The 12,953-nt window shown below is 46.0% G+C and overlaps 1 protein-coding gene across 7 annotated transcripts in view; it reads left to right on the top strand.

The window, feature by feature from the left end:
• The window catches only part of MEGF11 (multiple EGF like domains 11), a 339,710-nt gene that overhangs the window by 216,476 nt on the left and 110,281 nt on the right, over window positions 1–12,953 (top strand). For all 7 annotated transcript variants that reach the window (XM_028705587.2, XM_028705582.2, XM_028705584.2 and 4 more), the window contains one exon: window positions 7,787–7,923. In XM_028705587.2, coding sequence (XP_028561420.2) covers window positions 7,787–7,923 — 137 coding nt within the window. The remainder of the gene's footprint in view (window positions 1–7,786; window positions 7,924–12,953) is intronic.

The following is a 12,953-nucleotide window of genomic DNA, read 5'->3' as shown; positions in this document are numbered from 1 at the left end:
GCATTGGATTGTGTTTAGTGTTAGCCATAGAATCATAGACTCATAGATTCATAGAATTTTAGAGTTGGAAGGGACCGCAAGGGTTATTTAGTCCAACCCCCTGAAATGCAGGAATCTTTTGCCCAATGTGGCACTCAAACCCATGGCCCTGAGATTAAGTGTCTCATGCTTTACTGACTGAGCTATCCAGAATCCTATTCACAGTAGATCCACTGAAATGAATGGTCTAATTTAGCCCCCTTAATGTCTGTCAGTGGGAGTACTCTAAGCAGAAATTTGCTGGACCCAACCCATTGGTTACGTTCTGTTGTGTTTTGCCACCATCACAAAGTTGGTTTCATAATAAGCTCTCAGCTGTGTTCAGTCGGGTCCATATCACCACCGTCATCATTGCAGAATCACAGAATAAAAGAGTTGGAACAGACCCAAAATGTCATCTAGCCCAACCCTCTGCAATGCTGGCATCACCACCTCCATCGTCGGTTTGTTTGTCTGACACCTTCCCCCAACATGCTGCCCAAAGTGAACAATTAAGTATAGCCACTCAAAAAAGTGCAGATGAGAAACAATTGGAAATAAATGCAAAAAAACCCCCAACCCAATCCGAACACATTTGTATAAAACAATAGAAATACAGTCATACCTCGGGTTACAAATGCTTCAGGTTGCATTTTTTCGGGTTGTGAACTGCCGAAACCCGGAAGTACCGGAACAGGTTACTTCCGAGTTTTGGCAGTTGTGCATGCGCAGAAGTGCTAAATTGCGCTTTGTGCAGAAGCGCCGAATTGCAACTTGCGCGTGTGCAAACGCACCGCTGCGGGTTGTGGACGTGCATCCCGCACGGATCACGTTCGCAACCCGAGCGTCCACTGTAAACCAATCCAACTTGAACACCTTAAAACTGAACAGGAGATAGAATAATGCCTAATACAGATATCAGCAAAGTAGTATTGAAAACATCCGCATGCTCCAGATGATTCATTTATTTCCATTAGTTTGGATTGAAATCCCCATCTCCAGGTGCCCTGCCCCATCTCTCTTGGTATAAGGCAGCTTCCTATGTTTCTGTGTTCACAATCACAATCAAGTTTGGGGTAACAATTATTTTCTTTTGTACAGACAGTGAGTAAAAGCACCTCATTGCCAGAGGGCAAATTGCTAGGACAGCTTAGGTTATTTAGGTTGGAAGATGGACTGGAGCAGGGGTGGATTTTAAATGTCTGACCCTTCCTGTTCCCTCACCTGACACCATCACATTTTCCCATGCCTGTAACTGCTGTAACCCCACAGAAACTACAGTAATCCCTAGGCAAATTTCTTTGCCTAATACAAATGACAGAGTTGCAATTAATAAAGTGCAGGAAGAAGGTGCATAACAACTGGAGGCAATATTTCTTTTCTTTTCTTCATTTATTAAATTCATATCTGTATATCCCACACCTCCACACAAAGGAGCATAGGGGGGCAATACAGCTTATAGAAGGGCCTCATTGAGGCTGTGTCATAAACTGCTAAATACAGAAAGCAAGTGGGTACTGAATAATTGAATCCCGCACAACTGATGATGCCAGCCTGTGGTCTGGATTCTGTGGCTTGCCTGAGCATGGATGTTAAGCCATGCGTAGTGGACCTATGGTGCCGCACCATCAAGCGGATAAGCTGCACATCACCTTGAAGCTGGCGGTGCAATATGACCTGCAGGTGTGTGCCTGCACAAGTACAGCCAGAGACTGTTAAAAGTGCACTACCGTGTGGGTGGGTGTGTAAGCTGTAGAAATTCTATTCTACTCAGTTGGTGGGTGGACCGTAAATGAGGCTGTCTGCACTGATGCTGCCTGGAAGAAACAGAGAGATGCATTCCAAAGGCCAGGGGTTCTTCTTGAAAACCCTATCCTTGGCTGTTCTGTTCCCCGGGGACAAACCTGCAGTTAACAGTGCCTGCTTTTGAACTGAGCTGAGTTTAAAACACACATACACAGACATGCAGACTCTGAAAGAGGCAGAGCAGGAGCTCTGGGGGAAGCAGAGGCAGTTAGAAGCAAAAGCACTCCACTTGCAAATGTTGGGATTTTAAGTTTAAAGGGCCTCTCCAGGGCTTTCATGAAAGAGGAAAAAGATTCTGCACAGCCACTGTGTGTGTCTGTGTGGGGGAGAGAAACTTTTTCCTTGCTTTGTGTTTTTAACTCTTGATGTTCGGAGGACAGTTCTGGCTGCAGCAAGCCAGGAATGGAGAAACAGAAAGAAGGTGCTACTGTCCCCGTGGCCTTGTGTTCCGCAGAAGCCCTGTCTTTGGCTGTAGACATTTTGAATGCACGTTTAGTGTGCTTTGGGCGTGTGTATAATATACGCTATGCATGCACCAGTATTCCTTGAAGACATTTGCAACTTCAGGTTTATTAATATACATCGACTCCAACTTGATTTCACCTGGGACCAGAAACCATCGCAAGAGAACAGCAGTTTCTACGCTCCCCTGGGGTGCGTATGATGAAATGCAGCTCTGCCAAGAGATTTGCTCCCTGAGGAATCAGGTTCCCAGTTGAAGCAGGAGATTGAAAAGGAAGATCAGCGTGCGCTCTCTGTCTCTTTCCTCCTCCCTACCCTTCAGTTCCCTCCTTTTAAAGATAGCATTGCTCCTGTTCTCAGTGTGCCTGCTCGGTAGGACGAAGAATCTAGCAGGAAATCCAGCTTTACAGCAATAGCAAGCAGTGTGGTGGAAACAAGAGCCACTCTGTCTGGCACAGGGATCACTGCAGCTTCCCCGGATGGAGCCGAGCAGGATTTGGATCAGATGCAGCAACAGAGCCAGTCTGACACTGCTGCTGGTGTGTCTGCACAGCCTCCCCACCAAACCCCACCCAGGAGAGATGCGACAATGCTCTGTGCCTCTGCCCCACTAAGCTGGCCACTACTGCTTTACCATAATCTGTTACTGTTAACTGTAATGATCTGTTGCAGTGGCATGCAAGGAGAAGGCTACCAGTGGCCACCAGCCACAATGACTATGCTCTGCCCCACAGTCAAAGGCAATGATGCTTCTGAAAAGCAGTTGCTGGAAGCTACAGGAGGAAAGAGCCCCGTTGCACTCGGGTCCTGCTTGTTTGCTTCCCAGAGGCATCTGGTTGGCCATTGTGAGAACAGGATGCTGGACTAGATGGGCCATCAGGCTCTTCTTATTTCTTAGAGCCTTTGCCAACTTGGCATCCTGTGGAATAGCTCAGTTGGTGGAGCACAAGACTCTTGATCCCAGGGTTGTAGGTTCAAGCCCCATGCCAGGCAACAAGACTCCTGGATTGCTGGGGGATGGACTAGGTGACACTTTCAACCCTACAATTCTGATGCGGGTGGCGCTGTGGGTTAAACCACAGAGCCTAGGACTTGCCGATCAGAAGGTTAGCAGTTCGAATCCCCACGACAGGGTGAGCTCCCGTTGCTCGGTCCCTGCTCCTGCCAACCTAGCAGTTCGAAAGCATGTCAAAGTGCAAGTAGATAAATAGGCGGGAAGGTAAAAGGCGTTTCTGTGCGCTGCTGTGGTTCACCATAAGCAGGTTAGTTATGCTGGCCACATGACCCAGAAGCTCCCTCGGCCAATAAAGCGAGATGAGTGCCGCAACCCCAGAGTCGGCCACGACTGGACCTAATGGTCAGGGCTCCCTTTACCTTTACCTTTGCGTGATTTGGAGGATCAGCCCCCACCAGCTTCAGCCAGCATGGACTCTGCTGGCTGTGGCTGATGGCGGTGCACTCCAAAACATCTAAAGCGCACCTGGTTGACAAAGGCTGCTCTAAGTTGAGGCATGTTCTGGCTAAGTTGGACTCTGCCTAGAGTGCAAACATCCCCTTTGTTAATTCCCTCTGTTCATGTCCATTGTCAGGCAACTCTGTCTCCAACTCTCCGCAGAACAGTTATGGGGCTCTCTCTCGCCGCATTGCTTGGGGCTACCCTCAAAAACTGAGTCCCTACTGACTCTCCTTGTCTGCAACAGCATTATTAGGCTTATCTCAAAGGGAGCACAAGAAAAAGTGGGACGGCATCTCAAATGAACAAAACAAAATGGATGAATGAGGGAGTACAATTGCTTTATTTTTCAAGCGGATTCCTGAGTTGTTCAGGTTTTGAAAAGAGCTTCTGAATTTTAAGAAATCACAAGCTCCTAAAGAAAGATTGTTCCACTCTAAAACACACTGAACTACGGTAAGGAGCCTTATATCAGTGAGACCAGAGCCTGTTCTCCTTTAGGTTTTGCAATCTCAAATGGAGCCAAGATTTCATGCCAAACATATGAATGGTACCCCTGCCCATTTTCACGCTTTTTGTGTTTGGCATCTACCCCAGAGGAAGGTCTTTCAGTTCCGCTTTCACAGTCACTCGTGTGAAGTGGAATCCTTGGACATCTCCAGAGTGTTGCTCTTATGGCGTGGGATTCAGTCACATAGTAGCAAGTTCAGGTGGCGCAACCACAGTTGATTGGGAGCTCTTGCACAACACCTGCCTCCCTCAAAGATAAGACTTTTGCAATAAGAAATGTGATGGGAAGATGCACAGGAAAAGTGGAATAATGTTTGGTGCAGCACTATCCAACCTCCCGACAAACAAATGTGATGAATGCTAAACAAACACATTGTCTGGGAGAGCCCCTTCCCTCCACTGCCCCCCTGCACTTCCATGGTGCATTGTGTCAAGGTCTGGTCTATGGGCGGTCGAAGTCCCAGCTGAGGACATCGGGACCGGGGGCAAGATGGCAGGGTGGGAGCAGGAATGAGAGTCCAGAAGCCAGGGATCTGAGGGTCAGGAAGCAGGGAGTCGCGAAGTCAAGGGTCCGAGGATCGAAAAGCAAGGAGTCACGAAGTCAAGGGTCTGAGGGTCGAGAAGCAAGGAGTCAAGAAGCCGAGGTCCAAGGATCAGGAAGCAAGAAGCCAAACACAGCAAGGCAGGAAACGTGTTGCTGTGGCAAAGAGCCAAAGGGAAATGCTGACCTTATATCCCTTCCCGGCTCTTGCCACCAGGTGCTGTGAGTTACCAATCGGCTTCACCTGTGAGGCCACGCCTTGCCTCTTCAGAACAAACTTAGGAAGGCCCCAGTCCTGCAAAGTCCTATTGGTCACAGGGCTTGGCTCCTGCAAGCACTCCTGACACATTGAAAGGTCTGAAAAGAGCCAATGGCCCATCTAGTCCAGCATCCTGTTCTCACAGAGGCTGCCTGTGGTATTTCCACCAGCAGGACCCAAGCACAGGAGCACTCTCCCCTCCTACAGTCTCCACCAACTGGTATTTAGAAGTATTACCGCCTCTTGTTGCAGCTACTAAGCATTGATAGGCTTATCCTCCATATATTTGTCCAACCCCAGTTTAAAGCCATCCAAGCTGGTGGCCACCACTGCCTTCTGTGGGAGCAAGTTCTGTAGTTCAACTGTGCACTGCAAGATGGAAGTGATTATCTGACACCCTGGTTATGAATAGAAGAGAGTGATTGAAAGTTTGAAGTTGTACCTAATCTTCATTCAGGCTCTGTATTCAAGATCATGTCTGATTGCCCCAAAGTCCTTGCAGCGCACATGTTCTGTTGGAGAGGAGAATGCCTTTTAATTCTTGTTCTGACTTAAATGAAGTGTTGGGAGAGGGGGTGGTGCTGGGACCATCTTTTGCTTTCCTCGGCAGCAGTTGATGACATTGGGGAAGGGCGCTGAAGAACGCACAAGCCTGAAGTCTTTGCAAAGTTGCTGATGGAACAAACTGTGTTGATGAGATGCATAAAATTGCTTGCAACTTTGCTCTGACATTTGATCCTCCGGAGATGGGCATTTTGTATTCCCTAAATGCACGTTTCTGCCGAAAGATTCACACCTCTCTTGAGGGGATGCATCTCGGAGCACTGCTTCCTCATCATTTGCTGATAGAAATCCTCTCCTCTTTGAAACATGATGAGAAAAGGCATTTATTATCATGATCAATGGGCAACTTGCCTTCCTGGAGAGAGATTCAAAATATCACTCCTTGCTCAAGCCTAGAGACACAAATGGTTATGGCAGGGCCCGGATGCTCTTGAACTGAGGCCAAGCTATCCCTTCCACAGCTGAAGAGCCAGCAATCATACAGGTTAGGATAGGCTTTCAGAGTCCTCCTTCATGATTAGTGAGACCCATTGTATTCCATTCTGGGGTTGTTGGTATTGCCAAATCTTCCTGGCCTATGAGTGAAGAAACTGTCAGAGGAAGTCAAATATGAAGCCGTTCCTATTCCCGTTTTGAGATGTGCTGTGTTTTTTATTTGCCCTGAGAACTATTCATTCTTTCCTCTTCCACTACCACCCTCTCCTGCCTAAAATACTTTAAGGTGCTTGGCTGAGAGGCAGGGCTGGTCCTGCTGTTAAGCTGAGTGAGGCAACTGCCTCAGGTGACAGATACTACGAGAGGGGAAATGGCAGTAATTTGTGGGAGGGAGGACAAAGTTTTGTATGTGCCACACAACGTGCCCTAGAACCCCTACGCTGGCCCCTTACCATAAGGTATGGTGGAAGACTCTGTCCTATTGCAAATATTGAACTGAGATTCATCTGCTATTATTATTATTATTACTATTTATTCAGTTTGTATACTACCCTACATCCGTAAATCCATATCTTACAATGCAAAAATACAAAATGAGAATACACAATACGTGGTGCCTAAAGGTATATAATGAAGGACCAGATGAGCCTTCCTGGGGAGAGCATTCCACAAATGGGGAGTCACCACAGAAAAGGCCCGTTCTCATGTTGCCACCCTCTGGATCTCTCATGGAGAAGGCACATGAAAAAGGGCCTCAGATTATGATTGCAGGGTTCTGGTTGGTTCATATGGGGAGAGGCAGTTCTTGAGGTATTGTAGTCCTGAGCCATTTAAGGCTTTATAAGTGAAACCAACTCTATGAATTGGGCCAGAAAATGAATGGACAGCCAGAATCAGTGTAATATGCTCAAACTGTCTTGCCCCGGTGAGCAACCTGGCCACTTAATTTTGCACTAGCTGAAGTTTCCGAGCCATCTTCAGAGGCAGCCCCACATATAATGTGTTGCAGTAATCTAACCTAGAGGTTACCAGAGCATAGACAACAGAAGTTAGGTTATCTTTGTCTAGATAGGGGTGTCAATGGGTCACCAGCTGTGGCTGATGGAAGGCAGTGTGCGTCAGTGTGCCTTCTGAATGGCTGTGTACACCTAGGGTGATTCCCTCTCCCACTCAGAACCCCTGGCCTCATTCAGTGAAGAAGGGGAACCTGACCCGAGGGTTGTGGCAGTCACAACATGGCTTGGCAGGGTTTCCAAGCAGGATTGAACCCCATAACTTCTCAATGGTAGCAACTACTGGTAGAAATTGGGTGGATTGTGTGGCATATGAATGGAAGGCTCAGTATGTTTCCATGTCCTCTTGCATTCATTCATAAGTCCATTCTGTACCATTACTGCATGAATCTGCAATTTTTAAAATGCATATTACTTTGAATTACTTTGCATTAAAATTCACATTACTTTCTATGTATTCCTTGGCAGAACAGACATTTATGAGCACAGTTTACCCTAACATGGTCATTTCGTACACATTTTATCCTAAAGTCCACATTCTCATATGACTTCCAACCTAAAATATGCATTGAATATATGTACATACTGGTAAAGTGGCAAGCACTTTATTAAATGGCATGACATGCAAAGCACATCCTTTAATGCACAGCTAAATGCAATGTGTTTGTTTTTCTCCATGTTAACCTGAAATGACTGTTTTTTTCTCTCTGTCTCCTCCTACATAGGGCTTTGTATGTGCCCAGCCGTGTCCATCAGGAACATATGGGGTTAACTGCAGCCAGGATTGCCCATGTCATAATGGAGGGCAATGTGATCATGTGACGGGGGTTTGCCTATGCACTGCAGGCTATATGGGAGACAGGTAGGTATGGAGGTAGCAGGTGGAAAACTTCATTCTCCTGTGTGTAGATTGCCAGTTAAAACTCTTTCAACCCAATGAAACTTCAATTAGCAAAGTCCCATTGTCAGAGATGGTGAACCTCAGGTCCGGGGGGATGGCAAATGTGGCCCTCAAGGCCTTTCTGTCTGGCCCTCAGGCTCGTCCCCAGGTTACACCACACCTTGGCCCTGTTTGCAGTTTCCTTTATGCCTGGCTGGAATGTATCCTTGCATCCTGCTAATACTTCTTGCTTACATGCATGGAGGATGCAGAGAGGTATGTGAGTGTGAGCCTACTGCTCACAGGTAAGGTAAAGGTAAAGGGACCCCTGACCATTAGGTCCAGTCGTGACCGACTCTGGGGTTGCGGCGCTCATCTCGCTTTATTGGCCGAGGGAGCCGCCGTACAGCTTCCGGGTCATGTGGCCAGCATGACTAAGCCACTTATGGTGAACCAGAGCAGCGCACGGAAACGCCGTTTACCTTCCTGCCAGAGCGGTACCTATTTATCTACTTGCACTTTGACATGCTTTCGAACTGCTAGGTTGGCAGGAGCAGGGACCGAGCAACGGAAGCTCACCCCGTCACGGGGATTCGAACCACCGACCTTCTGATTGGCAAGTCCTAGGCTCTGTGGTTTAACCCACAGCACCACCCGTGTCCCTATGCTCACAGGTAAAATTGGCATTAATTGCTGCACCTACCTTTGCTCCTGGGAAGATGTATGAACCCTTCCCCCGCCCCCCAAAAGTCTAAAGAATACAGAGAGATGCGCTATTTAAATCAATAAAAAGAGAAAGCAAACATTTAGCAGTATTTGAGTTATTTTAAACTTTTACATTTGTTTCCCACCTTTCCTCCAAGGATCTCAGGGTGGCATACACACCTTCACCACCTCTCCACTTTATCCTCACAACACCCCTGTGAGGTAGGTTAGGTTGAAAGAGTGTGACTGGCCCAAGGTCACCCAGCAAGCTTCATGGCCGAGTGAGGATTTGAACCCTGGTCTCCCAGGTCCTAGTCTGACACTCTAACCACTAAACCTCACACCACACACATATTTTAAGCATACGCCATACATAACTTGATAAGAAAACAATGCAAAAAGAAAACCTGCAAATCCTCCCAGATATTAAGAGCACAAAGGCTCCTGGGCCTTGTTCAAGCCTTATTCGTTTTGACAGAAGGAGCTTCAGATCCCATACAGAAGTAAAAAGTCCTAGCTGGAGACATTTACATATATCTCTTGAAGTCCTTGCAAACACATGAATCAGGTCTGGCCCAATAGGTGTCAAATATAATTCTTCACACTAAAGCTATTTCAAGAAAACTATTTTAAAAGGGGATTGAGAAGATTTTCCTTTGAAAGTGTCAGTAATGGAATCCGATAATAAAGAGCTCCTTTTCCTCGGAGGATAAGGCTTTGATCCTGTGTACGTTTACCTGGGAGTAAGTCGCACTGAACTGAACAAGGATTACTTTTTAGCAGACACATATATTTATTTATTCATTTATTTATTAACAGGTAACTGTTAGGTGGATTTGTAGCTGACTGGCTGAACCCAAAGAGTACTCATTAATGGTTCCTCGTCATCCTGGGGGAAAGTGGCAGGTGGGGAGCTATTTTTTCCAGAAAAAGAGGTGCTGGAACTCACGATGAATGCCTCTTTCGTTCTCTTATAATGGCAATGGCGCCCACCTGAGAGGTGCCGGAACTGAGTTCATATTTCTGTTTTGGGTTGTACCCAATGTTCGTCCTACTCATGTGAGTAGGCCTATTTAAATTAAAGGACATGATAAATTTATCACCCTTAATTTCAGTGGGGCTACTCAGAGTAGGATTTAGTCAGCTACAACCCACTGTTTTTATATTGGGGGGACCCTGTGCTCCTCTTCACTCGACTCACCACCCTACCCATATAATCCCCACATTAACTCCTAGAGCCTCCCCTTCCTAGGATTCTGACGACACTACAAATCCTCCAATGGGGACTATAAGATGACAGCCTTACATTTTTATGTACATTGTAGATTGGGATTTTTTGAAATAGTAAGCTGTTTAGAAATGCTTTTAATTAAATAAATAAATAGTCATGCACCCCATTGCTTTTGCTGAAATGAGACACATTTTTTTTTTATAGCTAGATCTTATCACTTCTATAATTTTTTTTGGCAAAGCTCCTCCATTTTTATTATAGCTAGGATGGTGTGGTTTTCCCTTTTTTAAAATGTCCCTTATAAAACATAATGGATTAAATTTAATTTAATTTAGATATTTGCAGCAATAAACTTGAACGGGGAGATCTCTCCGTGTTTACAAGATATGCAAATGAAACACATTTATACCAATTAATCCCCTCAAGAGTAAGCACTGCATTTCTCCCATACCACACTCCAGCATTTCTAGATGGGAGAGTGGAAAGACTGTTCAAAGGACCTGAGAGTCCCAAATGATATATTTCTGTAGACCAGCAATCCCTGACTTTGTGTCTTCCAGGTGATTAGTGGACTACAACCCCCATCATCCCTGTCTGTTGGCCATGTTGACTGGGGCTGATGGAAGTTGTAGTCCCACAACATCTGAAGGGTACCAGGCTGGGGACAGCCGTTGTAGACTGACATCAACCTTTCATGGATCTATGAGTGAAGGTCCCCAGTAGGACCACTATAATTATCAAGGGCAATGGCGGAACTCTTATCTTTTCCCCAAAGAGAAACAGAAGCTCTATTCATGCTTTCAAAATGATACTTGAAGGCATAAACTAGGATGTGGGAGTGGGTGTACCCACTTCGCCCCCAACTTTCTACACTGAGCAGGCTAATGTCTTCAGGCTGGTCTGATCCACTTATGTAAAGATGGTCACTCGTTGGCCTAGTAAAGGATTGACTGACCAGGTGTTCTGTGGTGATTTCAGCTAGTGTGGAGCTTTCAGCCAGTCTAGGAGGTGAAAGACCAGGATTCAAATCCCCACTCAGCTGGGATGCCTACTGGGTGAGCAGTCATTGCCTCTCGGGAGAAGAATTTAGGAGCTCAGAAGTTTGCTTCTCCTTTGAAATGGGGTTTTATGAACTACTGAAGATTATATTTGTCATTGGATAACTCTTGTCTGGCCCCTAGTACTCTTCCCAGGCCAAACTTCTTGCTGGCTCTGCTTTTACACCCCAAGTGTGTATGCCTGGCTAGAACGTGTCTCTAAACTCCATTAATGTTTCCTCCTTGACTGAATGGCAGCATAGAGAGGGGCATGTCAAGCATGTGTAGAAACTAGCCAACTGTACAAAGGTCTAACAATTGCTCCACCCACCACTGGCACGTGGGACTGGAAGGTTGTCCAGAAGGGAATGAAAAAAATTCTCCATCCCAGAGTTCACCCTGGATCACAAAACTGGGTGCTGAAGCCAAGCCCATTGTAATTGCAGCTTTCAATCCTAGTTCAGCTCATGATGGGCTGCTGGTTCACTTTTAGGACCCAAAAAATAAATAAATCCTTATTTTGTTCCTAAAGTTGCGACTAAACCGTTCTCAATTAATTTGAAGAATGGGACCAACCAGCCAATTTCATTTCTGTCCCTATTGCTCCCTGGGCTTGATGGGCTGCAATAAGATTCCTCTCCCCCATCCCCCATTCTGGGTGAAATAACGTGCGGGTGACCTTTTAAATAAATCAAGGAAATGTTCCTGTTAATGGGTGCTCTTTTACAACAATCCCTTCCGGATCCCCTTTCTAATACTCTTCTAAGGTAATCTGTATTAGCCTACAGCATACAGTCCTGCAGAAGAGATAATAAAACATGTATTTTTCGATAAATATTTGTGGGGAAATAGCTCGGTCACAAAAGCCTGTGGGAGCTGAATAGCTCCCTTTTCTTTCTCACTTTTTTCTGGTTCGTGGAGCGTGCCTGTGCATTCTGAATAACTCAACAAACGCCAAGTTGATAGCGCCAGATAACTTCCCTGCTGCACTGAAATTTACGTGAGCTGAGCATCCAATGCAAATACTTTCATTGTGGACCCCAATTATTGGAAGCCACAGTTCTGGTAGAAATACAGCATGGGAAATCAGTTCCCAAGTCTTGCAGCCAGCAAGAAACTGTATTTGAGCTGCGGAATTGCAAGATTAGAATCTTTTATGCAGGGAGGACAATTCCCCCAAATCTCACCAATTACAGCGAACAAGTTTATTTTCCTTGCTATTTTGTTACCCGTGAGTACTCCATTATGATATTTATGAAAACATGATCACCCAAGTTTTTAAATGCTTGCGGTTTTTTGGGTGCCATTTCGATTCTTTTCATTGGACAAAACTATTATCACTGACGAGAGAACGGGTTGGCAGCACAATATAGCTCCTCTTGTGACATCCTTAGATCAGGGGGTTGGGAAAGTGTGGCCCTCCATGTGGGTTCCGCTGCCACCATGGCCAGTGCTTATGGCATATGAGAGCTGTTCTTCCCCCACAGGATATCTGAAGGACCACAGATTCCTCACTCTTGCTTCAGAACAAGCCTGGGGAACATTCAGCCTGCAAGCCAATCTTGGCCCTCCAGGAGATCCAGTCTGGCCCACAAAGCCATTCACCCTACCACCACCATTCCTACCTGTCAATCAGCAGATGACACTTATGCCATCAGCTGGTAGGAGAGGAGAAAGAAGTACGGTACTTTGCCAGCCTCAAGTGCTGTGCTTCCTAAAGTGGCTGTTGGCCAGTTGGGAACTCTGCTTAACAGATTTTGACAGGTGGGTGGGTGGGGCAAACCACCTGTCCAGGTTTGCCCATGGGGCACAACCAGGTAAAGATATCAACTCCCTTCCCCCCCAAGTCAGAAAGTTCCCCCACCCTTGTTGTGGAAGAAACAAATATTGTTTTGTGCATGTAACGTGTTTAACAGGGCATCATAATGTTTAATACGTTGTGAAATTGTAGCCATTAATTCTACAGCTGGCATATATATTAACCCAACCCCAAATAATTGTACACTTATTAAACTTCAATGGCACTTATAATAATGTGG

Source organism: Podarcis muralis, chromosome 14, assembly GCF_964188315.1.
Source record: "Podarcis muralis chromosome 14, rPodMur119.hap1.1, whole genome shotgun sequence".
Taxonomy (NCBI): domain Eukaryota; kingdom Metazoa; phylum Chordata; class Lepidosauria; order Squamata; family Lacertidae; genus Podarcis; species Podarcis muralis.
Note: the sequence above shows the minus strand (reverse complement) of the source record. Positions and strands in the feature narration are given on the sequence as shown.